This window comes from Knufia obscura (genome assembly GCF_036327395.1).
Source record: "Knufia obscura strain CCFEE 5817 isolate CBS 148926 chromosome Unknown scaffold_12, whole genome shotgun sequence".
Taxonomy (NCBI): domain Eukaryota; kingdom Fungi; phylum Ascomycota; class Eurotiomycetes; order Chaetothyriales; family Trichomeriaceae; genus Knufia; species Knufia obscura.
In genome coordinates, this window is record NW_027042698.1 from 318,412 (window position 1) to 344,560 (window position 26,149).

General features: G+C 49.4%; 10 protein-coding genes and 1 non-coding gene across 11 annotated transcripts; 4 read left to right on the plus strand and 7 right to left on the minus strand.

Annotated features, from left to right (window-relative positions):
- Window positions 1–620: 620 nt before the first annotated feature.
- On the minus strand, window positions 621–4,308 carry PMZ80_008873 (uncharacterized protein; the record flags this gene model as incomplete). Its single annotated transcript, XM_064877270.1, has 2 exons — window positions 621–4,204; window positions 4,254–4,308. The coding sequence occupies 2 exons, from the start codon at window positions 4,306–4,308 to the stop codon at window positions 621–623; spliced, it is 3,639 nt and encodes a 1,212-aa protein (XP_064726772.1).
- A 917-nt stretch (window positions 4,309–5,225) lies between these two features.
- Window positions 5,226–6,148, minus strand: PMZ80_008874 (uncharacterized protein; the record flags this gene model as incomplete). The annotated part of the gene is made up of 2 exons (XM_064877271.1): window positions 5,226–5,969; window positions 6,140–6,148. The coding sequence occupies 2 exons, from the start codon at window positions 6,146–6,148 to the stop codon at window positions 5,226–5,228; spliced, it is 753 nt and encodes a 250-aa protein (XP_064726773.1).
- Window positions 6,149–6,179: 31 nt separating this feature from the next.
- PMZ80_008875 (uncharacterized protein) lies at window positions 6,180–6,971 on the minus strand (the record flags this gene model as incomplete). The annotated part of the gene is made up of 1 exon (XM_064877272.1): window positions 6,180–6,971. The coding sequence occupies one exon, from the start codon at window positions 6,969–6,971 to the stop codon at window positions 6,180–6,182; it is 792 nt and encodes a 263-aa protein (XP_064726774.1).
- A 3,902-nt stretch (window positions 6,972–10,873) lies between these two features.
- PMZ80_008876 (uncharacterized protein) lies at window positions 10,874–12,557 on the plus strand (the record flags this gene model as incomplete). The annotated part of the gene is made up of 2 exons (XM_064877273.1): window positions 10,874–11,008; window positions 11,070–12,557. 2 exons carry the CDS (start codon window positions 10,874–10,876, stop codon window positions 12,555–12,557), a joined length of 1,623 nt encoding a protein of 540 aa, XP_064726775.1.
- Window positions 12,558–13,040: 483 nt separating this feature from the next.
- PMZ80_008877 lies at window positions 13,041–13,183 on the minus strand. The gene has a single exon. It is a non-coding gene; the product is annotated as a tRNA-Pro (tRNA).
- Window positions 13,184–14,097: 914 nt separating this feature from the next.
- PST2 (flavodoxin-like fold protein) lies at window positions 14,098–14,758 on the minus strand (the record flags this gene model as incomplete). Its single annotated transcript, XM_064877274.1, has 2 exons — window positions 14,098–14,599; window positions 14,649–14,758. The coding sequence occupies 2 exons, from the start codon at window positions 14,756–14,758 to the stop codon at window positions 14,098–14,100; spliced, it is 612 nt and encodes a 203-aa protein (XP_064726776.1).
- Window positions 14,759–15,659: 901 nt separating this feature from the next.
- On the minus strand, window positions 15,660–17,228 carry PMZ80_008879 (uncharacterized protein; the record flags this gene model as incomplete). Its single annotated transcript, XM_064877275.1, has 1 exon — window positions 15,660–17,228. One exon carries the CDS (start codon window positions 17,226–17,228, stop codon window positions 15,660–15,662), a length of 1,569 nt encoding a protein of 522 aa, XP_064726777.1.
- A 1,269-nt stretch (window positions 17,229–18,497) lies between these two features.
- PMZ80_008880 (uncharacterized protein) lies at window positions 18,498–19,523 on the plus strand (the record flags this gene model as incomplete). Its single annotated transcript, XM_064877276.1, has 1 exon — window positions 18,498–19,523. One exon carries the CDS (start codon window positions 18,498–18,500, stop codon window positions 19,521–19,523), a length of 1,026 nt encoding a protein of 341 aa, XP_064726778.1.
- An 80-nt stretch (window positions 19,524–19,603) lies between these two features.
- PMZ80_008881 (uncharacterized protein) lies at window positions 19,604–22,165 on the minus strand (the record flags this gene model as incomplete). Its single annotated transcript, XM_064877277.1, has 1 exon — window positions 19,604–22,165. The coding sequence occupies one exon, from the start codon at window positions 22,163–22,165 to the stop codon at window positions 19,604–19,606; it is 2,562 nt and encodes an 853-aa protein (XP_064726779.1).
- Window positions 22,166–22,714: 549 nt separating this feature from the next.
- Window positions 22,715–23,643, plus strand: BIM1 (microtubule integrity protein mal3; the record flags this gene model as incomplete). Its single annotated transcript, XM_064877278.1, has 4 exons — window positions 22,715–22,731; window positions 22,781–22,852; window positions 22,911–23,023; window positions 23,078–23,643. 4 exons carry the CDS (start codon window positions 22,715–22,717, stop codon window positions 23,641–23,643), a joined length of 768 nt encoding a protein of 255 aa, XP_064726780.1.
- Window positions 23,644–24,630: 987 nt separating this feature from the next.
- PMZ80_008883 (uncharacterized protein) lies at window positions 24,631–25,554 on the plus strand (the record flags this gene model as incomplete). Its single annotated transcript, XM_064877279.1, has 1 exon — window positions 24,631–25,554. The coding sequence occupies one exon, from the start codon at window positions 24,631–24,633 to the stop codon at window positions 25,552–25,554; it is 924 nt and encodes a 307-aa protein (XP_064726781.1).
- Between the last annotated feature and the right edge of the window lie 595 nt (window positions 25,555–26,149).

Sequence of the window (26,149 nt, forward strand, 5' to 3'; positions counted from 1 at the left end):
TCCTCGGCACACGATATCGAGCTTCGGGGTTCTGACTCGACATGGTGCCGTCATAACCATAAGGTGTGGGACAGAATGCGGAGGTGAAGCTTCGGCCACAAGCTCTGCTCGGCTCTCTGGTTTTGGATCATGATTTCGCGGGGTCGGAGAAGGACGGTGAGAACTGCCTTCGAGCCGCCAAGCCTGTGCCGTCAGTAGATTGCCATTTTGCCAAAATCAGCCGTACGGTTCGAAATGAAAGGCTTGGGGATTCTAAGATTTGGGCATCATAGGCGCCCAAGTAGTCTGCCAGCAGGCGCCGGAGATGTCCGTGACACCTGGATTTCTGGCGGACGAGCCGGCACTCTATTGGCGACACGCGCTTGCCGTGGGTGCTGTTGTCCGCAGGTGCTTACGAGCACGACTTCGAGCTTGAAAGTGTAGGTGCAAGCTTGCATACATGGAGTTGCTATCAATACCGATCCACGCAGGCAAAGGTATCAGGAACGACTCAACACAGAGGTAGCTAGGTAACCCAACAGTGGAATCAAGATCTTAAGCGAACGGCAGCCATTTCGTTCGAGAACATCTCTGAACTGCACAATTGTACGGAGAATAAAGTTCGCTGCTCTTCTAGGTCATCAAAACCACTGTCTGAGCCCCTGCGAACTGCCTCTTGTTCGTTCTCGCATGCCAGATGTCTCATCACTCCTGGTTTCGCAGCACACCGCCCACCTTTCTTTCCCGTTAGCACCCACCACGCCTGTCCGTCCAAACCACACCTTCGTTCCACTTTCACCCTCGTGAGCATACCTTTTCTTCCACTCCTTCCATGCATTTCTTTCCTCCTTGACCCGTCCAATCGCCTCAATAACCTCTGGCCCACCGCTAAGCAGCCACCTCATCAATCCGCCAATTGTGCCAACCCCTTTACTTATGCTCCTCCCACCAACGACTTGCACAACTTCGTTGCGCCTCCACCAGAAGAGCACAACTATGTACATCAGCACGATCCAGGACGTGATTGCAAGACTAGCGATACAACTACCCTGATAGACTTCCCACGTCATGGCATCGTTGTAAGGGACTCCGGCCACCGCGATGATGTTCAGGTCCGATAAGATTGCGGTGAGCGAGAGTAATGTCTGGAACATCATTCTGCCGCCGTGGAGCTGGTGTCTTGCAAGGAGGGCGAGGCACTGCGGGATATTAGAGTAACGTGTACCCGAGCGAGATATTAGAATGGTGGTTTCTGGTGGCGCTGGCGTTGTCCTTGTGTTGGCTCGTCGTTTGGCACGGCCGAAGAAGGATAGCAAAGATGAAGGGTTCGAGTGCGGTGCATTCGCAGCCAAACGACGGAATGGCTCAGTGATACGCACAGATCGTTCGAGATGTGAAAGGTGCAGCGATGACAGTGATGCTAGACCCACGAGGACAAGTTTAGGACCGATCGTGTTCGAATTTAAGAACTTGTTGAAGATGTCATTGAGATTGTTGTCGAGGTAGAACGTAAGGACAAGCGTGAGTAGTGTGAGTGGAAAGAAGAGGCCAAGAATGTCCATGGTAAAGTTGTGCCGTGCTCGAGACACGAAAGTGGTTCGTGCGTAAGATGACGACTGCACAGTGGTTGCTGGGTTGTGAATTGCCTGGTAGGTGTAGTGAGTGCTCGACCGGATCGTGTTGCTCCCGTATGCTGTGGATTCATCATCAAGCTCTGGCAGTTTTGTGCCTCCTGAGCTAATGATGCCATACATTCGCCGGTCACCATTATTGTTATGATGACCAAGCCGCACCCGATGTCCCTCTAGGGCAGCTTCATAGGCAGAATGGTCCGCATCTGGGTCGACCTGCTGTATGTCGTGCAGGAGTGACTCGTGGTTCATGAGCAGCGCAAGTGATGCGAGAGAAGACGGATCTGAGGATACGCCAGACCGCGATCGCCGTGCCGACCATAAGACCAGGAAGACAAGAATAAGACACGTAACAAGCACACCCTCCAGGCCTCGTAGCAAAGGAACATTCACAACCCAAGTCGGATCGCACCTTCTCTCTTTGCCGTCGATAATGCAGATATCTCGTGATTTGACAGTCATTGATGCAGCCGCTAGTGGGGCTCCGATCTGCACAATCGAGTACAAAATTGCAGACCACAGAGGGAGCAGGTTTCCGTACCCGATTGAGTTGAACATATCGAACGAGAACGAACTCGACAAGTATTGTGCGAAAAGGGAGTATGCGCCAGCACCCACCGGACCGGCCATTCTCTCAAATGGTTGAATGAGCCTGATTGCAGCGAATACGGTCTCCCACATGGCCTTGATGACGACAGCCAGCAGTGGCGCAAGGTACATCGATAGGAAGTAGCTGGCCTTCGTGAATGTGCCATCTATCGTTTTCTCCGAGGGAGTGAGTACGAAGCTCGGTTGCGGTGGACGAGTGACGGAGGGCTTCGTTGTAGCAGAGGAAGTCCTGGACGAGGTTAATGTTTGAGGCGCCGGACTCGTGGTAAGGACAACGGTCTCAATAACGACGGCCGAGAAACTCGTTACCTTCCCATTAGCACCCGTGGTTGTTACCATAGAGGTGTACTGTGTTGTTGTCGTGTATCTTGGTCCCGAAGAAGTCGCTGTTGTTCCAAGTGTGGCCACTACAGTCTCAACCTTGCCACCTCTCGTCGTAGTGTAGGTGGTTAAGGACTCTGCAAGAGCATGCGCGGGAGTGACAATCGTCTCAACCTTTCCATCGGCATATGTGTGGATGGATGTAGACAGAGCGGTTGCTAATGCATCGATCGCGGTAACCACGGTTTCGACGTGACCGTCTGAGTTGGTCACAAGGTACGTCAAGGAGGAGGCAGTTGGTGTGCCAATGATAGCCACAAGCGTCTCGACCTGTCCGAGGGTGTTGACCGTAGTGAATACCGACGAAGAGCCAGCAATCGCGCCGATAGCAGCTACCGCAGTCTGTATAACACCAGAAGAATCCATGAACGTAAACGTCGCTTGTAAGGCTGCTAACGCGTCGTAGGTCGTAACCGCAGCCTGGACCTGTCCCAAAGAATCCGTGACCATATACGTAGCTGCCATGGGCGCGAGAGGGTTGACCTCTGTAGTGATTGTATGTAGCGACCCTGCCGAATCCTCGATGGTATATGTCGCCACGACCGGCGCTATGGCGTCGACGTTGGTAATGATGGTCTGAGTCCCGACTGCGGGGCTACCAGACGCTTGTGTCGCAGGAGGCGGTTTCGTTATCGCTGCACCAGGAGGACTCCCTGTACCTTCCGATGCAGCTGGCAATGTTTGTACTGACCCTGCTGTTAGGGTCACTCTCGGCAATGTGGGCTCGGGACCAACCAGGGCAGGTGTATGCACAGTTGTAGGCTCAATCGCAACAGTGATAGTAGGTAGTTCCGGTGTACTTGGTACGACAGGGGCCAAAGAGTCTTGGCCACTGGCGCTCTCTGACGGTTTTTCAGGCACTATGGTGTCGCCAGGGTCAACACCGCGCGTATCCGTTACTAACAAATTGTCCGTAAGCACGTACGAAGATTCATCGCGTGGCTGCGAGGTAGGTACGATGACGGCGTCAGAGCTCACACCACAGACTGGATTGATCGTTGAAGTGAGTGCGAAGTTCTCGATCCAGAATTTCCCGAACCCAGTACATATGTCCGAGGAGAGCTCGATGGTCCCCGAACTGCAGCCTACCGGCACAGTCTTGATAACGCTACCCGAGGCATACGTTTTAGGTGGAGATGTGGTGTCGCAATAGGCGGTGAGTCCACTCAATGACTGAGTAGAGGATGTCATGTCATTGAAAGGTATGAGCCATTGGCTCAGAGCTGACTGTAGTGGCCATGAGAGATTTGCGGTGTGAGAAAGGTATGAGACTGTGAAGTCAGAGCACAAGCTCAAACTAGCATCTGAGAGACTAGCGAGCTTCGCTGGGATGGCTGCGAGGTCTGTACATGCTTCGTACTGCCGTCTGAAAATCGGACCATGCTGTACGTTGCCTCTCTTCACTCTGCGAGGCGTTGTCGATGTCGGGGCTACGGAGGGCGTTGCTTGCGCGGCTGGAGTGCTTGTATTGTGCAGAAGTACCTCGATAAGCGCAATGCAGATAGCGAATGTGAGGAGGAAGGTAGTCAGAAAAATAGATCCTAGAGGAACCGGCTTGAAATCGAACTTGTCATCCTTACGCTTTGCGACATGTGTGCCAGGACCTATAAAATGTCATTGGCGAGGAAGTGTTGCTGTACGGACTTGACACACCTTCGCTATCGGTAGACACTGCCCGATATACCTGACGTCTTGACCCGGGACGCATCGTGAACGTTTCAGTTAGCTCGAACAGATCGTCGACATGCACGTTGTTGCGCTTAGTAGATCTTCAGCATATAGACATTGTTAGAACACCAAGACTTTGCGCATCCGATATGGTACCAGCAAGCACAGGGCAAACAGTGGGGGCCATGACTGGTTTGTGCTAAGAGCTCTGCACGTGCTAGGCTGCAGCAACAGAGTGAAGTCCTGGCAGCGGTAGCCAAGACGGAACAGGTAGAACTCATTGTGTGTGTTTCACTTCATTAGCAAAGTCTAAAGCCGACCGGCTGCAGGAAAGGCATGGCAGTGAATCAAGTGCCAACCATATCTCGCTAAAGACCGCAGGGTCTGCAGGGCTGAGCGTTTCGCTGGGCGGCTTGTGTCGCCCTGTGTGACAGTGCGCTGATGCAGCGGTCATCTGGGTCACAAACTCTGCCATGTCTGTTGGTAAGAAATCGTGCTTTGGTAGTAATGTACCTCGAGACCCTCTACAGGCTCGAACATACGACAAGATAGAACATCAGTCTGCACCCAAAATGTACTGCTGGTAGCGGAGGACGTCTCGTGAGGAGAGTCTTGATATGCGTTGAGAGACCGGTCGAGAATCAGCCTCGTGTCACTAATTTGGGCATAGCTCTGGCAGCGTAAGCGAGAGAACCGAGAGGTCTGCATCTCCCATTGGCTAGGACTCTTGAGTTTCTTGGCGTGCTCGTAATGATTGGCAGCAACAACAGGTATTGAGTCAACGCCAAAGTTGCGGGATAGCAACGTCCATGAACACTTCGTATCTGCTAGCCGTAGAAGATGGGGCCCCATCGAAGCCTTTTACCTTACCAATCAGCCGGGAATCCATATACCATGTATCGCTACAAACTCCGACACCCTGGCAGACCTTTACCAGTTTCAGGGCTGGCAGAAACCTCAATCGTTCTCTCCGACACCCAAAGCAGCGAACTGATTGCTGAAACTCCCAGTGAAGTCACTTTGCTCCTGGGCGGTAGCTTTGTGCTCCTCGCGATCAGCCTTGGTTGCTTCGCCACTGCCACCTACAGCAACATATTGCCTGACGACCCGTGATGGTGTATCTTTCATACCCAGCAACTCCTCAACCCTCCAAACAATCCTCTCAGCGCCCTGTCTTGCTCCAGCCAGGTTCGCAGCGCCTGGTCCCAATCTCAACGCAGCTAGTGCACCAGTGAAGAAACAAGGAGCGTCGTCGTTCCACATGAGATTCTCATTCAGCACAGGAAGTCCACCTAATGTCTCGATAGGGGCATTGTCTCGTAGTGATGACAGGAATGGAATACTGTCGAAAGAAGGTGCAGCACCTGTGCAGTAGACGATATGATCGACCCCATTCGGAAATGGATTGTCAGCCTCGTTCAATGCATCAGTCGCGCGATGCAAGCTTAGCTGCGTCCATACTTTCGTTCCGTCATCCCAAACACAACTCTTGTCCAGCTGTAATCCAGTATTTGTGTGTATGTCCAGCCGCCGCTCTGCGACGTGTTTCTGCAAGATCTTTGCGAAGGGAGGATTTATACTTCCACCATTGCGTGCTTCCCGCAGCATAGCCAAGCGTTCTTCGTCTGTGTCAGCCGACCAGTATGTGGACATGAGGTGATTGCGTGTTTTGCTGACCCACGAAAGATCGACATCGAAAGGCTTGCATTTCAGTTTGGAGTGGCGTAGGAGCAGGTGAACGTGTACTGACTAGTGGTGCATGAGGAAGAGGTGGGCTAGTTGAGCTGAGGTTAGGCCGCCTCCGACTATGATGATATTGATGGGCTTGCTAGGGTTGGTCTGGAGTTTGTGGTGGATGTGTGGTGGTAGACCGGTGCCATGTGGGGTAAAGACATGTGTTATGCTGCCGTTTTACTGGCTAGGAAGCGGAAGTTGATGTAGGTTGGGGACTGACGGAGCCGCTGAGGCGCCGGTAGCTACCACGACGATGCGACTGAGGAAAGTTTCATTGGTGGAAGTGCTGATAGTAAACAAACCGTGCTTGAGATCTTCAGGCTCCGGATCGTAGATAATATCCGCTACTTTAGCTTGCTGAACAAGACCCTGCAGACGATACCGCTTGATGAGAACGTCACAGTAGTCCTCGAATAGCCCTGTGGATGGCGTATAGTAATCTATCTGATCTCTTCCATCGATCCGAAGGTGACGTGCAGTTGTTCGTGCCTTCTTCCGGCTGTGCTGCCGCTTCTTCTCGTGTTTGCTGAGTTCTTTGCCAACCACATTTGTAATTTCTCGAAGCTCATCTACCCGGCCTTGTTCGTGCGCAAAAGCCAGTAGGCCATCTCTGTCGCCTGGATCAGGGTGGAAGAACAACGGGCTCCTGAGATGCGGAATATTGAGGTTGCTGAAGCGCTGCTTCCAGGTCGCTGTCCAGCCATCTGAGCCGGCGTCTAGGACAACTATAGAAGGTCGAACTTCGGTGTCTCTCTTCAGCTCTTCGGCACCGCTGCTGTATCCAGAGTCGGTTGATCTCTTTCTCCTCTTGTGCTCCTGTTCGAGTGAATTTGCTTGTTGCTTATGCTTCTTCCAATACCGGGCATGTTCGTCATGAGTGAAGAGTGCCGAAGGCGTCTTCTCCCGTAGTCGAGCTGCTGTCGCTAGGCCACAGGGCCCAGCACCAATGATTGCAACGTCGTAGAGCATCATTGAAGGGCCTCAAATGGGGTTCTGGAGAGTGCTGTCTGGTTGGGATACATATGAGGACCGGATGAACTCACTGTGGTCATGCTAACTCAGATACATGGTTCTAGCCTTTCCCTGTATGCATTAAGGTACTCACTGGACTCAGAAAGGCACTCGTTGTATGATTAGTTCGGGACCTGAGGCATGCTTGGCTTAGGGTGGAGCCTTCAGGTACCTTGATAGAGGACCTTAAGCTGACCTCCAAGTCTCTGGTCTGCAGGACTGTGAACATGGTGACTGTTCGAAGTGGTCAACACCATCCAGCAGCGTCATTGCCTCCTGATACTACCTTTGCCTCAGTGTGACGCGCAGCGGTGGTCATTTCGGATGGCAATGCATAATCGTAGGGACCGCAGACACCGCCATGTGAGCCACTGTGCATGCGATCGTTACAACGCCGGAATTCGGCAAAGTGGTATGAGAGTCGTCCATCACGCTGATTTCACCAGAAGGCGGTTGAGATATGGTCGGACACGCTGCTGCTGGTCTCTGGCCAAAATATGAACAGGACTCGCAAGTCCCCTGTGTGCACTTGACTTGATCGCAGGATTGTCGTCCTTCGAGGACATGAGATGAACGTCTCATGTCTCTGTGATCAAGGCCTCTGAGAATAAAACTGCTACCTCAAGACGGTTCTTCCGAGCTCCTTGCGTACTCTGAGGCCATGAAGATCGGCCAGCTTGATGTTTCGCTTGGAGCTACTACTACAGTCGCCCACCACTAGGCGAGTTCCACCACTTGGCGAGTCTCAAACTTTATATGTATCCCCTATACTACGATTGAGACTCGACCTCGTCGTCGTCTTTTATAGTACTTTTTTTAATATTTGATATACGTATATCCCGTAGAGGGTATTTAAACGTTATTGTCTGACGTTATCGCTTTATCCCTCGCTATTTCCACTGTACTGACACCTTTTAATCGTTATACCTGCCCCGGGTTACTTTAAGTACCCCCTTTCGAGTATATAATATATAGGCAGCCGAGCGACTCGTACCGCTTTAGTAGTACGTTCTTTAGCCTTATATTCATCTCGTACGTAGGTAATCTGTACCTAGTATATAGTATTAGCGGCGTCCTACTGCTTACCATATTTCGCTAATTTAGCGACTTAAACTACGGTAGCTAGCGAGTAACGGTCCATAATTTATATCGCTTAATCGTTGCGCGTCGGATTACTTCTTAGATATCTATAGAAGGTCTAAAGGTCTACTATCGGGTAGCTATACGTATTATAGTACTAACTACTCGTAGTTAACGATTTAAGGCTTAGCCTTAATCTTATCTTAATTTAGTAGATAAAGACCTAAAGAACTCTAGCCTTTTTATATATACTACTTCTTTAGACCGTATAGTCTTACTTATATATAATAGGTATTAAACTCTACCTATTTAATAGTAGTATTAGCTACGGAAATATAGTTCCGAAGGGCTTTCTTATATTCTTATACTATATAATTAAAGTAATCGACGTTAAGGGGCTATAAAAAGTAGGATGTGTGCGGTAGTATATAAATAAAGTATATACCGTTAAACTCGGTCTGTATCTAGAAATCGATATCTAAATAGATACTATAAGGGTTATAGACTAGGGCTACTAGCCTACTAACTCGTTAGCGCTCTAGAATTATGACTTATTATAGCTATTTAAGGTATATATCTACGTTAGACTAGTCCGTACTTAAAAACTCCTATAGCTAGTCTAGTATACTATCGGCGTCGCCTTACTATAAAGTATTCGGCTCTTTCCTAATATATATAAGTATCGGCCGTAATACGATACTGTTATAAGCTCTAAATTACCTAAGATATAATAAAGATAGCTCTAGAATAGGTAGTAAAGTTAGTTACTATAGTAAGTATTATAGGATACGAATATAAAATAGTATAAATAAACTTCTACTAAACTAGGTTAAACTTAGATTTAAGATTAACTATAGAAGTTAAAAGAGTATCTAATTAACTATAAAATAACTTCGTATATATATTTATAATATATAATATTAGAATACTAGTAATATTATAATATTACTATATTTCTAATATCGCTATTTTCTAATTAGGCTTAGCTTCTCTATATAACCTTTACGGTATATTATATTTTACCTATACTAGAGTATATATTCCTATAGTTATTAGCTTAATAGCCCTAGTCTATATATAGTATATTATACTAACTAACTATAAAATAACTTCGTATATATATTCGTAATATATAATATTAGAATACTAGTAATAATATAATATTACTATATTCCTAATATCGCTGTTTCCTAATTAGGTTTAGCTTTTCTATATAGCCTTTACGGTATATTATATCTTACCTATACTAGAGCGCGTATTCTTATAGTTATTAGCCTAATAGTCCTAGTTTATATACGGTACGTTATATATAAATACTCGTTATTATAATATACTTAATAATTATAATCTAGTCAAATAAAGTAGAGACTAAGGTAACTAAAGGACTAATTATCTTATTAAAAACGCAGTTTTCTAAGGAGGGTAACCCGAGCTAAAAGCCCTTTTCGTTTATATTATAGATTCGATCGCCGGTAATACTAAACTTATTTAATTATTCCTTAAAATAGTTAAAGAAGTTATCTATAGCTTACTCCGTTAGGCTAATAAGTCGCTTTATTAATTAGGGCTTTAATAAGCTTAATCTAAGACTATAACGATACTAGAATTAATCGACTTAGTTAACTTTGATTTTATACTTATTTTAGCTACGCTTTTATAAGAATAGCTGTACGGCTAATCGTATATATACGTAACTAGTAGCCTAGTACTATCTTTATAAGTCTCTAATCTACTTAATAATCGCTTATTCCTCTTCGTTAGTAAGTAGGGTATATAAGTATCGTTGTATACTAGGTCTACTACGCGCTTAACAACCTATCGTGGATTTCGTAACCTTATAGTCGTACGCTACGTCTTTAATACGGATCTTATACGTTCTATACTTTTTAATAGCGCGAGAAATAGGGGACACAATTTAAAGCGATACTATTAAGTGATTATTATATAATTAATTAATTAAGTTATATTAATAGAAGAAGATTAAGACGCGTCGCATATTAGCGCGAACTCGCCAAGTGGTGGAACTCGCCTAGTGGTGGGCGACTGTAGTGGAGCTCGACGCGTGCTACGGTTACGCAGACCACACTTAAGTGCATGAGACGCGTCGAGGCGTCCGCAAGGAACCAGCACGGATCCTGTCAGTCTTTTACTGCTTACTGGAGATTCTCTTCTTCGTTTGCGTACCCTTTTCGCTTTGGCAATGCTGTTGAACGTGCCGTCTGTTTCGTGAGGGACTCGAATTGCTCTCGTTCCGTCTCATCGCCCGTCTTGTGCCCGCGAGCCATGGGCAGACGCCTGCTTAGCGCGACCTATGGGACGTGCATAATTCGCTGACAGCCAAGGGGACGGTAGGTGTTATCAATACACCACCTGATGAAGATGCTATGCGAACACATGAGGAGCTTGAGGCTGTGAGTCGGTGCTGCTGATTTTCTCCAAATTCGGTCGTGCTCATATGGCAAGCCTCGGTAAGTCTGCATGCCAACGCGGCAGCTCCGGGCATATAAGGCCACTGAACCATCTATGCTTTGCCGACGAGCAGCAAGTTCTGAGCTGGTTTGCGGCAAGTCTGGACAAGCTCTACCTTTTTATTGAAATCCCAAGCCTCTATCATTGCCCCTTCAACGGTATCCATAGGCTGAACACTCACGATGCCTCATGCGGAAGATCAAAACTTCTTCGTGCCGGACAGGCCCATGTGTGATCCTGACCCGATCCGAATCATCCATGTCAGTATTTACTTTACGCTTTGTGCACATTCCTTACATCTGTAGGTCGGTATGGGAGCCAGCGGCCTCCTCGCCGCTCACAAAGCGCGCAAGATGCTCAAGAACTACGAGCTCGTCTGCTACGAAAAGAACGAAGTGATCGGAGGGACTTGGTACGAGAATAGATATCCTGGTTGTGCTTGCGATGTAAGTCAAGGCGGAGATGGAGCCTCTTCAGGCACGGATAACTGAACATGTTTCCGAACAGATTCCAGCACACACTTACACCTTCCCATTTGATCGGAATCCAGAATGGAGTGGATACTATTCCTATGCGCCAGAAATCCAGGATTACATGATGAACTTCTACAAGAAGCACGATCTGGAGCCATTCGTGGTGCTGAACACTGAAGTCGTCAGCGCGACATGGGATCAACTATCTGGCAAATGGGAGGTTGAGCTGCGGAAGAAGGACGGCAGCACGTTCACGGATACATGCAATGTGCTCATCAACGGGTCTGGTGTCCTAACGAAGTGGAAGTGGCCAGACATCGAAGGTTTGCATGACTTCAAAGGCCAGGTTGCTCATTCGGCCAATTGGCCACAAGACTTGGACTGGAAAGACAAGAAAGTGGCTGTCATCGGTACAGGGTCTTCCTCGATCCAGATGGTACCTCATATCGCCAAGACAGCAACTTCCCTAACCGTCTTCATGCGGAACAGAACGTATATTGCGCCACAATTTGGTGCGAACGTTTCAAACAAAGAAGCAGACCCAGATTCACAGGACCCACAAGCGGCTGGAAAACACTCATATACGGAGAAAGAGAAGCAGCGATTCCGAGACGACCCAGAGTATCACCTGGACTATGTGACAAAAGTGGAAAAGTCCATCGTAGGTGGATGGGATTCGTTCTACAGGGGAAGCGAGCTCAACCTTGCCGCCAAAAAGTACATGCAGGACTCTATGGCTGCACGACTTGGTGATCGGGAGGACCTCAAGAAACATTTCATTCCTGACTGGAGCCCTGGATGTAGACGTCTGACGCCAGGTGAGGGTTACCTCGAAGCGTTGATCCTGCCGAACGTCAATTGTGTCTTCGAGGGGATCTCGAAGATAACACCCCACGGCGTGCAGACCACGGACGGCACCCTCCACGAAGTCGATATCCTGGCTTGCGCAACAGGTTTCCACGTGCAATACCTCCCGCACTACAAGATCACTGGCACTGAAGGCCAGGTGATGCAGGATCAGAAAGAGCCGAATGTGTACGCCTCGATAGCCGCGCCAGGCTTCCCGAACTACTTCGTCATCAATGGTCCGAGAGGCAACTGGGGTCAAGGTTGTGCCCTTCCAAGTCACGAGTCGCAGATGGTATATATCCTGCAGTGCTGTCGGAAGATGCAGGAAGACCAGATCAAGTGTATGGAGCCGAAGCAGTCTGTCACAACTCAGCTCAACTTATACATGGATGCATGGCACCGGAAGCACAGCATCTGGTTTGAAGACTGTAAATCCTGGTACAAAGACAATAAACCTGACGGACGAGTGTACATTTGGCCTGGAAGTCTGCTGCACCATCTGAAGTTCATGCGACATCCAAGGTACGAGCACTACGAACTTACATATCGAGATCCGGACAACATCTGGGCATTCTTGGGCGATGGCAGGACGATTAGTCAGGTGAAGTACGGGCCTGCTGCACCGGTACCGTATATAAGGAACGATGAGGACCTGCCTTGGGATATTGAGTAAAGCGTGACGATCTGGTTGAGAGATAATATGGCAGTAGGGAGACATGGCTCCGATCCTACTCGACTGTAAGGATTTCAAGTAGTGTACGAATATGAATTTGGGTATCACAGTTTACTATGCGAAGCTAGATAACACTTCCGGAACCCGCCACAAGCACAAGTACTGCTGCTGTGTCTGCATGGGACTGTACGGGAGACGCTGCGTCGATGATGGACTGCACAACGTCAATTATCATAATTCAAGACCAATTTTTGCTGTTTCTTTAGTGAAGGTCGATGTTAAACTGATCACCCATAGAACGACACAGGTCGCGCACCACCTTTTCGCATAGGTTTGTTGGCTAAAAGGATCACTTAGCTTGTTCTCCGCCCGAGAACCGCAAGTGTGACGCCTAAAATGTACTCCCTCCACCCCACGAGCAAAAAGAGAACGTTTACCGCCATAAAAACCGCAAAAATTGATCCCATACGACAAGAATGAACGGGTCTTTGCCGGGAGTCGAACCCGGGACCTCTCGCAAGATGCTACAGGGTTTACCCTAAGCGAGAATCATACCTGAGCGTGCCGTTAGCACACAATATTCGTCGTGATCGATGGTATGGAACATACCTCTAGACCACAAAGACTGATCGATTCAGAAGAATCTGTCATTTCAGGAACACAATTTGTGTGACTTTTTAGCGCCATTTTGGTCTGCGTATCCTATATCCTGGGCGTGAAACACAGAAACCAGAAGGTGGTTGGCCGACCTGTACGCCAAGCCCTTGACTTGTGGCTCCCAAAGTGACGAGATGCGGCCTCCGGCATACATCGTCCACGCCGATTGTCAGAATAGATGGCCGTAATTATGCTATGAGAGCCTTTCCTTGTGATGAGCTAAAGCGGACCACGAGCAGCCCCTAGCGCAGCACATCGAGGCTCGCCAGGTATGCAACACTCAGGCAAGGTGAGAGAGGAGTGAGGTCCGGCCTTTCAGTTGCTAGATGTTACAAGCCCGTCGGCTGGGTTGCAGTAAAAGCGGACGATAAAGTCGGATTCCCACACCAAGACTCCATAGGTCATGATCGCCGCTTGAACTGATTTGGAGGCAACACCAGTAGTCTGCGACGACGATTGCTAAAGCAGCGCTGACTAGTATATCAAAGTCGTTCCTAGAGCCGATGAGGAGGTCATGAACTTGATCACATGCGTGGGAGTACGCCAGAACACTTTCCAGTACATTAATCACCGAGGGTCATGAGCGAATGGATTTACACTGTTTTTTTGGGAATGAGAGATCACCTTACAAGATGGAAGCATAAAAGGGCCACCCTGACTTTTACTCGGATACAGTGGCCATATACAAAAATGATCCAAGAGCAGGAAAAATGGTTGATTTCTTGATTTATAATATCGTGCAACCCTTCGGCAACCCACAAGGTCCGCCTTCTTCCTGTTTATCCTCCGTATCTATGGCTTGACTGGGTTTGCTGTTTGCCTGTACAGGAGTAGCAGGCTTCTCAACCTTCTCCGCACCCTGCGCCTTCTGATTATCATCTAGTCACGCGAAGTTGACCTTGGCGATAACCTCGTAGAAATGCTTGCCCTGGGCCTCAGCGAGCTCAAGTTCTAGCTGGCTTGGCTGTCTGGAGCCGTCGCCGGCCGAGAAAGTACCAGCACCCCATGGGGAACCACCACGGACCTCAGAGAGGTTGGCGAGTGCCTGGAAAGTATACTTGTAGCCCAGAGGCACGTAGATCATACCCTGGTGCACCCAAGACGACAGAGATGTGATGGCTGTGGTTTCTTGACCGCCACCGGGAGTACCGGTGGAGACGAAAACGCCAAAGTATTTTCCTTGGAGAGCACCAGACATCCACAGCTGTCCAAGACTATCGATGTATGTCTTCCATTGAGCAGAGTAGTTGCCATATCGCGTTGGAATACCGAAGAGGAAGGCATCGTAGTTCTTTAGGGTATCAGGTGTAGCGAATGGGACAGACTCGTCCTGGCCTGGTGCGTGCATCTTGCTTAGCACCTCTTGTGGGAGGGTCTCTTTGATCCTACTGTTGTTAGATCTTGTGGAAGAAGGCGTGGTTGCTGGGCACTTACTGGTACATGTCGGCTTGTCCTCCAGCTGCCTCAATGCCCTTCTTCTCCTGCTTGGCCATTGTAGCCACATGGCCATACATGGAGTAGTAGATGATTGCGACCTTGACCATTTTGGCGGTTATTGCTGTGATTAGTGTCGGAAGTGGTATCTGAGTTGTGATGATGAGCAAAGAGAACTTTCAATGGCAGAGCAGGATATGCAGGTTTATATCAACGTTCCGACTTCCGGAGCATTTGGTCACCTAGTCAAGTATCAAGGCTATGGGAGCCTCTGATAGCTTGTCGAACCCCGCCACCAGTGGGGCCCTGAAGCTGTGTCTGCGAAACAGAACGAGGACTTCGTTCGGCAGATCCAGAAGCATCTTGTTACGTTAGACTCTGATAATCATGTTCAGCACAAGTCTTGTCAAGATGTCAAAGGCTCAAGTCATCAAGCTGCAAAACATGCGCCTAAACAACGCTAAAAGTCAGGAACCCGACAGATTATCAAAACCTGTGTCAGCGAGCTCAAATCTGAAAGTGGGGCATTCGCCAATCATTCTTCTGTCGCGTTACCTAAGCACGCTAGCCACGCGGAATCTCTTCAAGTATACTTGGTTACTCTCGGTCGAGACTGACGTTTGATTAGCAGTACATAAACCAATATGGACACCGTTACTACAGCCAGACGACGTGACTAAGCTACCCATTACTGTCCTAGGAGCCACGATTCGGTCGAGAAATACATGCCTAACTCGATTCCGCCTCAGACAGGTGTCCATTAACGTCAAAAGACTGCATACTTAGCTAGGCGGTAAGTCATCCGCCAGAATGAGTGTTCGTCCCTCAGTTGCCGTAGCAAAACACCTGAACAACTTGGTCACACAGACACCAACGTCTCTGTTCCTTCCCGCTTCTTCTCACCGCCGAACTGGTAGCGAATGTCACAGAGTGCTACCGTTGGTGATACTCCAACCTTGATCGATGCTAGGAACCTAGATGGCTTCTACCACCTCATCCAAGACTCCCATTTTACTCCGGCTCAGGGCATTCTCTCAACCATCCGTGCACACTGCGTCTCAAAGACCTCAACATATTCTCGTTCCGCAGCCACCAGTGCGGCTTATCATCGGTGACCGCGTGCTCACAACATTCCATCCAGGTCCCCCCAAGACCAAGCATAGTCTGTGCGAATGCCTTGGTCGTTGCGTAGAACTCGTCAACTTGCCAACTACGGAGCATTTCAAGCGCACGATTCTCGGGTTCATAGGTTTCATCTTCAGGAAGCCACTCGAATGGTACCGACAAGCTTCCGTCAACGTTTCTAAGACCATTCGCATGACCTCTCTCTTCTGCGTGGCAGGAAGAACACCTCCTGAACTCTTTTCTGTACTGGACGTAGATGGACAATATGCTATTCAACATTTCTTGCATGGGACGACTCTGTTGAAGTTTCGTGTATTTGGTCAGGGTTTCGACTACTCTGCTAGGCAGCATGTTTGGTACCGGCTCGCTCTGAACAGAGAACTTGTTGCACTTGAGTACATGGAAGGGCATAAGCAATTCGAATGGTCGATCGGTATGATGAGGTCTGTCTGCTGCAACATCGATTAGCGACATAGAGAGCCCTCGTAGACCTCCACGTCGCCGATATTCTGTCCGCAATTGCTTAAGGTCGCTGTGAAGCCGTTCACTGTACCACATGTCTTTTCGATCGTTGTCGTCGCCTGGTCCGAGATATATTCTGTAATCCCAACTATTGATGTTCAGTAGAAAGGGGTATCTCCAAAGGGCAGCTTCGATGCCGCCTTCAACTCCCATACAGTAAGACATATGCCGGTAAGTGTAAGGATGTTGAGCTCTCTGAAAGTTTACTAGTACACAGGCTCCGATAGTATTCTTGCCATATAGCAGTGGCATGCCTTCCTGGTTGAAACGCTTGCAAACAGCAAGAATCTCTGGGTAGAGCTTGAAGCGGCAGTAACTACGCCATCCAGGCCCAAATTTGCCGTTATCCAGCCAGACGAAGTCGCGAGTGAAGGTATTAGAGTCATTGTGCAGACCTTCAGGAGCAAGCGCCAAGGGAATGTCGAGCAACGGTTCGTCGTAGACGAGGAGATGGCCCATGATCTTTTGTCGTAATTCAACTGCTAGACCAGCGAGGTTAGGCGCTGCAAGTATATACTCCGAATCAGTCCCCGCTTGTTCTCCACCATCAGACTCATCGTTTTTGTGCTGCTGCTTGGAACTATGTACGGAATCTGGATCAGGATTCAGCTTGGATTTGTCGGGTGACCTCGACGCATTGTGGCCCGACACGGCTTTCGACTCTACAGTCTGCTTGGTTGTGTCCTTGGACGTGCGATGCTGAGATTTCTGCCTCTTCTGAGCGTAAGTCAGGCCGCTGTTGTTGGCATCCAGCGCAGCTGAAGTTCTCTTTTTCCCTCGGATACCACGCACACTGGTGTTGGGAAGCCCCGTCAGGAGTGCACCAGTATCATGAGCTGGACGACCATCAGCAAGCATGCCTGTTTTGCGTGTTGACCGAGTAGTGACGTTCGGTTGCGCTGCAGATGGCTGAGTTTGACCTGTGCTGGCCATAATACATACGTAGCTGCCGTAAGTGTGAGCACCACGTCACGTCAGGCTTGAGAAGTTCAGCGAAGCTCGAATGTATTAGTGTGTTATTGTACGCAGTCCCCTCATGACATGCCAGAGGCATGGAGAGGGAAGTCGATGGTCATCTTCATTGTTCGCCGGATGCATCGCTTACCTAGCTGCTTTACAACACCGGACATCCTTAAGAAGTTCGGGGTTTGTCCATTGTGCTGGATGAATGCAGACATTCTCCTTGTTCATTGTTGCAGAACGACAACAACAAGACACTTTGATAGTTTGACCCGTATAGTGTGCCCATTCCATTCCATTTCGGACCAATATAAGGCATTTGATTGATAGCATGGCGAGGTACATGCTGCCGACCAAAAGTCTCAATGAAGACTGTGTTGCTGGAGCATCATCTCTGGCCTACCTTCGAGATGCTACTTAGTGGCTTGACATGTACATGCTCTCTGTTCTGGTAACTTCTGATGGATGTTGGGCTTTGAACAGCCCGCAACTTGAGCAATCCTCGATCATAAGACACCGATGGTATGTGTCGGCTTCAAAAGACTCGAAACTCATTTCACCGTACAGCTTTTGGCCAAGATATTTAGCGTGGAAAACTGTCTCCACCATTAGCCTCCTATCTCGCCTTAGGTAATTCCACGAGCTCACTTAATTTCCTAAGTCATCATCGCACGCGGGCATCGACATACTCGTTCATCGAGGTTATCACACTCTTTAAGTTCCACCAGTTCCAAACACCAGCCCGAGCGCGCATCCATTATCGAACCACCGCGCGCTTGCGAAAGCAACGTTCAGCACCCAGCAAGCACTTCACGAATCGTCTCCAATTGTCGAGAGTCTTCGGGCTACCGGGGACACGCGAAGAGCGAACTGTGGATGGTTTTGCTACGTTCGCGCGAGTGCTGAGGCTTCACTCTATTCGAGCGTGTGAGGCGCTAGGCGCACTAGCTGGAGGGACTTTTGGTATTGCATAAGACATTATGGGCCATGCCGCTTCGTTCGCTGACGGCAGGTTTGTTGAGTCGCCGTTGCAAGGCATCAGAGGGGAGTGTGAATGTTGGGTACTTGCGTCGCGGCTGGCAACCTCTCCGTTCCTGGTTTGTATCTAACCGTAACCTTGGGAACAAGCTCAGTGGACGTCCGCTAGAGAGTCAAAACTCGCAGTATTTTGATACTGATGAGAATCCTACACTTGAACCGGACGAAGCAGTGCATGAAGATGTATCCGAAACTGGCTATCATATGTCGAAGGCCATTCCACGCACGAAGCAAGCGTTCCGTTCCGCGCTTGAACCTGGCTGGAATGAACACGAGTTGCAGATCTTGCGGGATACCTATCAAGCATTATCAGGTGCAAATGGTTATGCGGCAAAAGTCCAAAATGAGCTTGCGAAATTTGGTTATCGGAAGAGTATTTGTGCGATTCACGGGCAGAAGTCTAGACTTGGGCTTCCAGGGCGTAAACAGTTCTCGTGGACGGACTCGGAAGTCGGCATACTTCGGGAGCTTAGTTCGCAAGCAATGGGTACCAACAGATGGGGACTTCTGCACATGATTCGTGATAAACTAAAGCAGGCTGGGTACCCTGAACGAAGTCTTCCAAGCATTCAATTGGCGAGGCGACGGTACGGCCTTGTGAAATGGCCATCCGATACCAAGGAAGGCATGGTCCGAGCACAAGCCGCAGCGACTCAAGTCGCGAAAGATATTGCGGAAGAGTATCCTTCAGAATTGATCTTCTATCAGGCGCTGCGGTGTATGCATACCTTGCGAGACCAGAATGTGATGGTGAGCCAGGCCTATTGCAAATCTCTACTCGAGAAGCTGCAGCCTGAGAAGGTCGGCGATCAGACACGAAAACCATGGACCGATCGTGAGATCAAGCTAGCCACGAGCATACTCGACGGCGCAGCGAACAAGGGCGATACACAAGCTATTATTCGACGCTTCCTGAACGAACTCGGCACCACTGAGATCCGGACCAGGGCTGAGGTGCACAAGCTATTCAGGCGGCTGTGGCCCGCTAACGCTCGAAAAGCATATAAGCCTTGGGACCAATCCGAGCTGGACGAACTTGAAATCGTGATAAAGAACAACCCGAAAGCCGCTGGCTGGAGGATTGCCAACATTGTCGCGGAACAATCATTAAAGAAGCGTGGGATTAACAAAACACGCTCGGTTAAGGCCTACCACCGCAAGTTTCAGAAATTGGAGACTGGGCACACGAAGCGCGACAAAGCTGAGCGTCAGAACGTGGAAGAGGGATGACATAACGGATCACAACCCTGGCAGGCCTTCCCAGCAAATGGAAAGATATTTCATGTTCATATATACTCTACAAGATCTACTCACGAAACTGGTTCCGGCCTCTGATGTGCCTGAACCATCATCTTTGTTCTATCCCTGACGAAACGATCCAGCTCCATCGCTACTTCACAGGCTGATCGCACAAATGCGTGGAAGCGCTCAGGATCGCTGCCTATACTTGTGCTTCCAACTTTGGACGTGTCGGAATTCGCTTCAGCCTCATCAATCACATCATGCAGCATTGGTCGTTCAACGAGCCTCACCACTTCTGTTTGAGCCTGAGTACGGGTGGAGCTCAATTTGGTCAAGATGAGATGCTCCAACATGGGCCTTGGCGTGCGCGGGTTTGAGGCGTCTTGTGATCCTTCGGGTTCGGCGCCAGACGTGTGAGGCGATAGGAAAGGTAGATCGTAGATGGCAGCGTCGATGGACTCGATACGTTTCAAGGCGTAACGGACTGTGGGTGTGCTGGCCTTGGGAACTTTGGCCTTGGCTTTGGCTTTCTTCTTGTCGTTGGTTAGAGGCTGCATGTCGTGTTGGACAGGGTCTTTAAATTTGTCTTGCGTTTGATCCTGTGTCGGCGCGTCGGCTTCCGTCGCTGGATTGGAGGATGTCAAGCACGAAAGGTCTAAATCGAAGAGCGTGTTCATATGTTGATAGAGATTCTTTGTTCCTTTTCCCGGATGCTTGGCAACCACTTCTGGGTCCAATGTTATCAGCTGTTCTGCAATCTGAGCTAATAAGGGCGCATGACGCTGTTCGACAGGTAGATCGTGGCTAAAGATTGTATACTTGTCTTCGCGGATAATATTGAGGTCGACGGGCGTGTGCGGAAGGAGTAGGGTCTGAGAAATCGCAGTGGAAACAAGCGTGACCGCAAGTATCCTAAGCGATAATGGTGAGTCCGACTGTGAAGAGGCATAGATCTCAATAGAGGGGTTGATGGTCGGACTGGCAGATCGCAGGGTAATGCGGAAAGGTAAGTCCTCAGACTCAGCGTCCGTTGCGTTCTCTGCTGCGATAGAAGTCGAGGTATTGAGAAGGGATTGTCGAGCTAGAAACTGCGGAAGAAATGGTGTTTCATACTGGAAAGCTGATACTGAACTTGTAGCTTGATGAGGAGACTCCACGAGGCCTCCGTCTCGGTTGTGCTGCCGAAAAGTTGCTTGGCCTAGCTTGACTGAATATTCTGACCTGAAGCGCTTGGACATATCACCCTCCACTGGGAGAACGTCACAATTGAAGCGAGTTGCTGTTGCGGCTTGCAACGCTTCTTGCAGATCGTCGAGGGTTTTCTTACCTTGGTCGTCCCCTAGACTCCTGGCAACAGATAGCGTTTGCTCATTGTCAGGGCTGATCTGTGAACGGTAACGGTAAAAGTTGCCAGACTTGGTGCTGGACATTGGCAGTGTAGCAACACGATCGAGAGCCTCTAAAGACAATGGCGGCAGGTGGTAGGCTATTTGTTCCACTCTGGCCTGCCGGTCTATGAGCTCTCGCTCGAATCCTTGCAGGTTCGTCTCTGACAAAGCCCAGACCTGCAAATGCTGTGACTTTTTGCTCCTCTTTAGTATGGCTGAATGTTTGTGCATCAGCCCTTGCATCTGCGGGTGGTCAACTGCTTGTGCCTTTAAAGCCTTGTCAAGAGTAGGCGTCAGGGCGATAATCTTTGTGACTGGACGTGGGAAAGAGTCGAATATATCCTTGATCTTCCCGATGTCCACATCCTTACCACGCATCCACAATCGAGCATTTGCTGGGTTATATCGCATTGTCGTATCAGTGAAGCGAGAAAGGCGGGCAGCGTAGCTGTCATCCATGCGGAGTAGCTCGAAGGTCTCAGGGGCGAGATGGATTGAGGATGATGTAGGCTGTAACGTCTCCTCCTTGAAAAGAGTGCTGTCCAAGCCCCAGACTTTCTGCAAGATGGTGCGAACGAGGGCCTGTTTCCCTGATCCTTTGATACGATAGCCGCCTAAGTTGAAGCCCTTGGACAAGACGTAGCGCTCGAGCTGAGTCTTGGAGAAGCCCGATCCTAGAGCCGTCTGATACTTCGAAAGTGTCTCGGCGTCCAATTTTTCGGGGTATGCATTGACCTCTTCCCTCAGCTTGTCGATGTTTTCGACGACCTCCGATGGCAACGCCGGTCTTGCTTCTTCTGCAAGTGCTTCGCGGACGCTGAGCTGCGGCTTCACATTCTCCTGCGATACGGGGAGTGTAACAGCATCGTGCGCTGTATCGCCTTCGGGTGGTTCGTGGTAGGTCCCTCTTTGTCGGCGTTTGCTTGTTCTTCCTTGTGGCAAGACCAGAATCTCGGCTGGCTTGCCCAGGACATTGACCCCAAGTTCAGCGGTCGAGGGTGGTTGCCAATGGCGGAATCTCACTTGCGACTGGTGCTCTTTGGTAGTATCGGTCACGTAGTGTATAGGCTGCTCGTCGGTGTCGTCCTCCTCCTGACGGTCGGCGGTCGCGCTGGCAGTCTGCCATCTTCTCCGGATCGTGTTCTGGACATTGTTCTTGTGGGACTTCGAGGCTTCCCTGAGAGCGAGTCTATGCTGACATTGTAGGCAAACGTGTGCTTTGCTAGGCACACGAGCAAACATCAACAGCGGCCGAATTGCAACTGGTGAGATAGTGCCACAAGATCATAGAAAGGAAGAGTGTATATCTGGGAATCTGTAGCAGCACTTGGGGCCGTCTCCCCGATGGCCACCATCAGCTTCTACAAAAAGTGTAAGGCATTCAGGCATAAATAAACGGCCGATCATACAGCTCACGTGACTCTTGCGCCGGTTGCTCGCCGCAACAAGGCAACCAGGCTGCAATATCCTAAGCACTGGCATGAGGGGCGCTCCTGCATCCGCAGCCAGAATTTCGGAAAGTACATGCATGCCTGGGGGAGTCGCTGCCTTCAATTTACGTTTACAACACTGTGACCATTCAAACGGATCTCACGAATCGTTGATACCGTCAAATAAATACTGCCCTCAGCGCCCTGCCCTTCTCACTCCTGGACTTCAACACCAACCTCACTACCACGACACGTTTGACCGTCCTGCCGACATTCGACACGAAACAGTGGTGCAATACAGTATACTTCCTCACCTACGGCTTTCGCGACTGTTCTGCAGACAACAACACGATAAGAAGTTATGGCTGGAGAGTCGAGGTTCGTAATACCCACAAGTTGGCCATGCCTTGCTGACCATATCGAACAGGCAGGAACTACTCCATTGGTTGAACAGCCTGCTTCAACTAAACGTTACCAAAGTCGAGCAATGTGGTACAGGGTATGGACTTCAAGCGCGCATTCATGGGCATAATCATGCCGCTAACACGTCTCTGTAGTGCCGCTTTATGCCAGGTTTATGACTCGATCTTCCTTGATGTGCCCATGAATAGGGTGAAGTTCAACGTCAACACCGAATATGCCTACATTCAAAACTTCAAGATCCTACAAAGTAAGCCAGCACTGTATCTTCAGTGAAAGCGGACCCGGTATTAACAATTCACAGACCTCTTTACCAGGCATGCCGTTGAGCGCACAGTGCCCATTGAGTCGCTCACGAAATGCAAGATGCAAGACAATTTAGAGTTCCTCCAGTGGACGAAACGTTTTTGGGACGTTAACTTTCCTGGCCACGAATACGATGCAGTCGCAAGACGAAAAGGCGCAGGCGTTTCGGCTCCAACACCCGCAGCTCCAGCCTCAGGTAGAACCTCAACGACCTCCGCACGAAAGCCAGCTACAACCACAACAGCACGCGCCGCTCCACGAGCAGGTGCAGCAGCAGGTGGCGCTGCGGTAGGAGGGGCCACAGCGTTGGCATTGAGGCAGGAGAATGAAACCATGAAGGAGGCCATTGCAGGACTTGAGAAGGAGCGAGATTTCTACTTCAGCAAGCTGAGAGACATAGAGTTGCTATTGCAGACTGCCGTGGAGCAGGATCCTGAACTCGACAAGGACGACAACAGCTTGATCAAGCAGATTCAGGCAATTTTGTACAGCACAGAAGAGGGTTTTGAGATACCTGTTGAAGGGGAGGGTGAAGCTAACGGCGAAGAGCCTGACACCTTTTGAGACTAACGAAATAACGAGCGATGTGAAAAGTTGATAGCACGACACGGACGATACCGGCCGATGCCGAGTTGCATGAGACCACGAGCAGAGGATATTTGGTTTAAGGCATCATTCCGGGCAATGCGGTGAATGTGCTGTTGTGTGAGCCAATCGCAAAATCTGCATCATGAAAGCAAGCAGATAGAAGCTGTGGAAGCAAATGAGCACCATGTTATTGAGCGGTTTCTTGTACCAGAGATAGCGCTGGCAAGGGCATGGTCTTTCGACAGCCATGGACGAGTGAAAGCATGATATAGCTTGAGACCAGTCTGTGGTACCACGAACTCGACTCCCAGTCGACATGTTCGCACCTGACCTGTCTTTCGATACAATTATTTCAATGACTTCGGCATCCTAATTCCGGAAAGCTGGACTAGGCACGGTGAACGTCTTTGCTATTGGGAAGCTGCCAAATATTCGTATCGACGGGACTGATCTCGCGTGAGCTTCTGTAACTCTCACTGCACAGCACATATACACAGCGTGTCGAAGTGATAATGGTCTACCACCCCTCAAGACCTTTTGACGCCGATGAGGCATGTCGAGCGGTGAAATGGCTCGCTTGGCTCCGAGTGTGGGACTTCGACACGCCACGCTAGAAGGCGCCATGCAATTTATTTTTGGTGTTGCCTCGTATCGGCGTCTGACCTGACCGGATGCCGATGGTTACTGGAGCTGAAAATCATTCAAATGGTGTCTCAACACAGTCAACAAGCATTGCATCCTTCTAAATATATCAGGAGTTCATCGCTAGTGATCGAGACACCACATTGATATCTCCAGACGCCATCTGAGTCACTGTAACACTATCAATTGCAGCAACATCTAACAATCTTGGTTGGTCAGGGGTTACGGCAAACAGCTTGACAGAAGCTCAACAAGCACGTATTATTTCATCGAGCAAAGGTCTCCGAGAATCAGCTCAACCAGTTCTACAACAAGGTCACAATGGCAGCACTAAGAACAGGTTTCAAGGTGGCGACACTTAGTGCTGTTGGTGCGGGCGCGGCATACACAGGTTACCGCCATTACAATTCAACCAATGTCTACTTCACAGCACACGCCGAGTCGTTACCATCAGACTCCCAGGCAGCACTGAAGAAGATGGACTGGAAGGGATTCACAGAGATGAGGCTCCAAAGCGCCGAGCAAGTGAACCACAACGTCAAGAAACTCACCTTCGCCCTACCTACCGAGGACTCAATTACAGGCATCTCTGCTGTTACGTCCCTTCTTACAAGGCATACGCCAGAAGGGGCTTTCATTCCAGTGTTCCGGCCGTACACACCTGTTAGTGACAACGATTTGCCGGGCACTGTGACATTCATGGTGAAGCACTACCCTGGTGGCAAGGGCTCGACGAAGATGCATTCTATGAAGCCTGGAGACAGCATGTTGTTCAAGACTCTCCAAGAATTCGACTACAAGCCAAATGAACACCAATCCATGCTCTTCATTGCTGGTGGCTCAGGCATCACTCCAATTTTCCAGCTTACGCGTGCCATTCTACGGAACCCAGAGGACAAGACCAAGATTAGCCTTATCTACGCCAATAACACGGAAGACGACATCCTTCTCAGGAAAGAGTTTGAGGATCTGGAAGCCAAGTACCCAGGTCGCTTCCAGAAGATCTTCACTGTGAGCAAAAAGACCTCGTCAGGAGACGACGTCGAGACAGGCTATGTAACGAAGCAAATGATCAGCAAGGTGTGGTCAGGTAAGGCTGCAGGCCAAAAAGTCCTCGTCTCTGGACCACCAGCTATGGTTGAAGCTGTTTCCGGTGCCAAGGGAATGGCTGGCTGGACGCAAGGAAGTGTTGGCGGTATCTTGAAGGAACTTGGATACACAAAGGATGACATCCACAAGTTCTAGGGCATCATTGAGAGTGGCTTGTGATGGTCTGCTTCGGGAATCCTGATTCTTGTTCGAAATTACACCTATACAGTATGGAGTTGGGTAAAAGCTTTGGGCTTTCAGCACGCAATGTGCTCTTGTATATATCAGCTGTTCTTACATAGACGAGTGCTTCCATATCAGCTCAACCATAATTCTAGAGTACCAGAGATTGTCGGACCCGAGCTTTGCGTGCCAAATCAGATACTTCGGATATGTTATGCAGGATAAGGTTTGTCGGCCGCCACAAGCTTTGGTGCACAATTCGATATGTGATGAAACCAACCATTCAGCACGTCGGGAGATTTCTTATGCTAAGCCTTGAGGGTCTTATGCAAGCTGACATGTGCAGCGTTCCATCTGCTCGTTTTCTCTCTCGCGGCTTCGTCATACCCGTATGCATGTCGCGACATTCTCGCTGCTACACTGGTAAAGCCGACGGATGAGTGCCATGTTTCAGCACCATCGTACTGCCTTGATCCCGATGTCTCCCTCTCTGTGCCCTCTTTGATGCGGGATCTCACATACAGCTCGGTGGAGAATTCGCTCGAGCTGACATATGTCCTGGCCCCCA